General features: G+C 49.2%; 1 protein-coding gene across 2 annotated transcripts in view; it reads right to left on the bottom strand.

Annotated features, from left to right (window-relative positions):
* Positions 1 to 4,077, bottom strand: part of GRIP1 (glutamate receptor interacting protein 1) — a 270,568-nt gene that overhangs the window by 16,530 nt on the left and 249,961 nt on the right. For both annotated transcript variants that reach the window (XM_012810579.1, XM_012810580.1), the window contains one exon: positions 272 to 428. In XM_012810579.1, coding sequence (XP_012666033.1) covers positions 272 to 428 — 157 coding nt within the window. The remainder of the gene's footprint in view (positions 1 to 271; positions 429 to 4,077) is intronic.

Here is a 4,077-nt window from a genome sequence, read left to right on the forward strand (position 1 = left end):
AACCGAATGTGAAGCTTTTTAACAGAAAGCAGAGGGCGCTCATTGTCACCGAGTGAGGACAGGGTTCCCACAGGCTGGTTCCCAGGTGGGGAAGCCCAGCTCTGCCCACCCTGCAGTGTGGCACTGCCTGGCTGCCGCTGTCGGGGGAGTGGTACAGCCCTGCTGGCATCCAGCATGGTGCCGGCCCACGCTGACGCTGACGTGTGCACTGACTGCAGGTAGCAGATTCAAACCTGCCCCAGGGCCCAAAGCTGTCTGGGTAAAGCCTTACCCGCTGGCTGTGGACTGGTCCCAGTCTTCGCTGCTCAGCCCCACGTCTGGGTACGTCTGGCTCCGAGGCTTACAGCCTGGGGACAAACTGCTTCTTGGTTTCGGGCTCCTCCAGTCATAGGTGTTGAAATTGTATCCTGGGGCCTGAAAACCCGCGCCTAAAACACAGACAGGGTGTTAACACCGGCCTGGGGTTCCTGGGCCACTGAGAAAGCACGCTGGGGCCGAGTGACAGTAGCAATAGCAGCTGCTCAGTAACAGCGAGAATGATGGTGGTGGTGATGACTTACCCTGCACCCGGGACTGCGCCGAGTCCTCTGTGTGCATTATCTTATCCTTCAGAACCATCTCTGAAGGCAGGCCCCATTATCATCTGAGACTTACAGGTTAAAATGACAAAAAAATGCTTAGAGCCGCCTACCTGCAAACTGTCCTGGGAGTTCAAGCTGTAATCGTGGGAGAATTGGTTTCTGGACCTCAGCATGTGTTATTTCCCCAAACTGCCTTAGCTGAGAGGGTGCCTGGGGGCCAAGACCTGCCTGCCCTCCCCCACCTCCTTCACTGTCCTTCTGCCCCTCTCCCAAGGACAGGGTTACTTCCCACCCATTTCAAACCTACAAAGGTGAGTGGGCCTTGGGACATAAGCCCCCAGCTGGCAAATCAAGGAATGATTTGGAAAAGCCTTCTGTTACGAGACCAAGGTGTGAAGATCCTTTGAGCTTAGGAGTTCGAGACCAGCCTGAACAAGAGTATGACCTGTCTCTACTAAAATAGAAAAATTAGCCAGCCATGGTGACAGGTGCCTCTAGTCTGAGCTACGTGGGAGGCAGAGGCAAGAGGATCACTTGAGCCCAGGAGTTTGAGGTTACTGTCAGCTGTCACACCACGGCACTCTATCTAGGGCGACAGAGTGAGAATGTCTCAAAAACAACAAAAGAAAGATACGGGGCTGCCTCTCCACCACACTACTGCTGGTCTGTGTAGTGAGCAAACCTGGGTCCCATGCTTGGGTCTCTCTGAGCTTGACAGAAGCAGGAAGGGTTTGACGGGGCAGGGAGAGAGCTGGGCAGACTACATGTATTCTCCTTAATTATTGCTTAGACCAAAACTATATTTCTTAGTCTCCCTCAAAGCTTGATGTAACTTCGTGAGACATTTTGGTGGTCAGTGACATGGCCAAGGGACCTTTTGAGAAGGTTCCTTACCACCTTTGTCTTCTTGCTGCCTGGAATGCAAATGAAATAGCTGGAGCCCCAGCAGCTATTTTGGGCCATGAGAAAACTCCAAGGATGGACTCCAAATGCTAGGCATAGCAAAGCAGACAGACATGCACAGGAGCAGGCATCCCTGAAGGTCTGCAGAGTGACACACTGGCTCTCAGGGGCCGGCTTCTTCATAATTCAGGCCACTATATTGTTGATGGCTTTTAGTTCTATTCAGCTGAACCAAATTTAAGTCCCAATGTCTTTCCCTCAGGATAGGGAAATAATAATTCAGCTTCTGGCTACAAGACAAGTCCAGCTTTTGTAGAAAATAAAATAATTAAAAACACTGATACTTTAATTCACAGCTGACTCCAGCTTTTCTTTTTCAGTTGATTCAGAATTGAAGAAGGAAGAGTGCATTAAGTATCAAGACCCGTGGTGCTGGCAGGTACAGGTGAGTGAAGTGTGCTCAGAGGATATGAGAAGTCTAGGTGGGTAGAAAAGGCTGTAGCAAGGAAGGGTCAGAAGACAGGGCTGGCAGAGTAGGTGGGGCCAAGAGGACAAAGAACTGTGTCTCTTAAATGAAAGAGCTTTGGCTTTATTGTATAACAAGAGAACCGTCAGAGAGGGCTTTTCTATTTGCTATGAGGGAGTTGCATGAGTAGACTTGGTCCTTCCAAAGATCATTGATAGACACCGGGACGGTAAGAAGCTCAAAGACCAGGGAGGAGCAGCCACAGCACGTCAGACCTGCTGGAGGTGTCAGGACAGACAGTGCAGCTGGGGACACACAGGTGCTGAATGAGCACAAGACCCCTGTCCTGATGACACCATGGCCTCCTGTCTACTCCAGGACTTGCACTGCGGGGGAGAGATTCCTGTGCCTTTATCTGGATTTTCTGGGCAGCTAAACTAAGTCCCCACTTGATGCAGGCAGGTGATGATCATCTCGGTTTAAAGTAGGGAGTTTTCTCTCAGGAAAATTAGGTTTAGGTAAAAGGCGAGCTGGTTGACACAGCTGAGAAGTTAACAGGCCCTGGGGAATGTTCCCTTATACCAGGAGTCAAACTTAAAAGCCAGAGAAGGAGTGGAATCAATTCGGCAGCCCAGGAGTAAGAACAGTCAACTGCCAGAAATGGAATTAAACTTCGTTTTTATTGAATGATGGCATAAGCATGCAAAATCAAAGTACATGTATGATCTTGAAAACTATATAAAAATTGATAAATGAATTGGAGAAATAAATAATTTAAAAAAAGTACAATTCTAAGTGATTACGCCTATGATTTAGAATTGGAAGCTTCTTTTTCCCCTTTCTTATTTCTTATTTATCTGGGTTTTGGTATCTGGTCTTACACTTTGTATTGTAATGTGAGGCAAAAAATCCAGTCCAGATTCCTTTGAGAGTAAAGTTTTGTTTTATTTATGTGCATGATGTAAGATAGGTCTTCACAAACGCAGACAGTTCTGAGAGTGAAAGGCGTTAAGAGGTGATGGTTTTTACTTTTAGAGTAACTGAACCTGAGATGCTTGTAAATTTGATATCCAGCCTTGCAACACTGGTTTCTGTCCTAGAGCTGATTAGTGCCTCTTCATTCACACTCAGCATTAATGCAGAAAAGTGAACGAAACACGGTCGGCTCCTCTCATGAGGTCTGGATTCAGGCTTCAACTCCACGATTTTGGGACTCTTGCCTCTACTTTCATTTTTTAGAAATCAAACTTTGTACAGGAGAGTAAGCCCCATGGTCCCTGCCACGCCTGCTCCTAAAGCCCTAATTTTATTAAGAATGAGAAAATCATACGTTTGTGTTAAGTATCTATAATTGTCTTACTAAGAAACAGTCAGTGTCCAGAGGAGTCTGTGGTCTTAGAGGGTGATGGAAGGTGGTTCTTCCTTCTTTCAGAAATCATCTGAGATCAAGAAGTGGCAAGGATCACAGGACACTAGCCTGCTCTAAATGGCTAGATGGGGGTCCTCAAACTTTTTAAACAGGGGGCCAGTTCACTGTCCTTCAGACCGTTGGAGGGCCAGACTGTGGGCCCGGGGACAAGTTGGCTGCTAAGCAGAACAGGCAACGGTGGCAAAAACACCGGCCAGGCCAGATAAATGTCCCAGGTGGGCTGCATGTGGCCTGCAGGCCGTAGTTTGAGGACGCCTGAACTAAAACATCGTGTGCTCTCAAGCAGTGATGCCTAAGAGAGGTTGCAAATTAAATGCATGTCAGGTGGGAAGCAAGGTGGTGGGAAGACATCTGTGCCAGAGACTCCAAGACAGCTCAGACTCTAAAGCAGGGCTGTGACCTGAGGCAGAGCAGCAGTGCTATTTTAGGAATTCTAGAATGTGCTACATGGGCTGGTGGCAGGGAGTGCCCTGCACCTATCTGGCACTAGGGGAAAGTCAGGCAAAGAACACCTGTCCAGGTGTGCCACACACTGTGGGCGTGCCCTCTCCAGGAGCAGAGAGGGGCCAGCCTGTGAGTAGCTTGGTGGTCACCCTCCCCAGGGGCTGAGAGGGGTCCGCCTGTGAGCGGCCTGGTGGTCACCCTCCCCGGGAGCAGAGAGGGGTCCGCCTGTGAGCGGCCTGGTGGTCACCCTCCCC

Source organism: Otolemur garnettii, unplaced genomic scaffold, assembly GCF_000181295.1.
Source record: "Otolemur garnettii isolate 467f Iridium unplaced genomic scaffold, OtoGar3 scaffold00138, whole genome shotgun sequence".
NCBI classification, from domain to species: domain Eukaryota; kingdom Metazoa; phylum Chordata; class Mammalia; order Primates; family Galagidae; genus Otolemur; species Otolemur garnettii.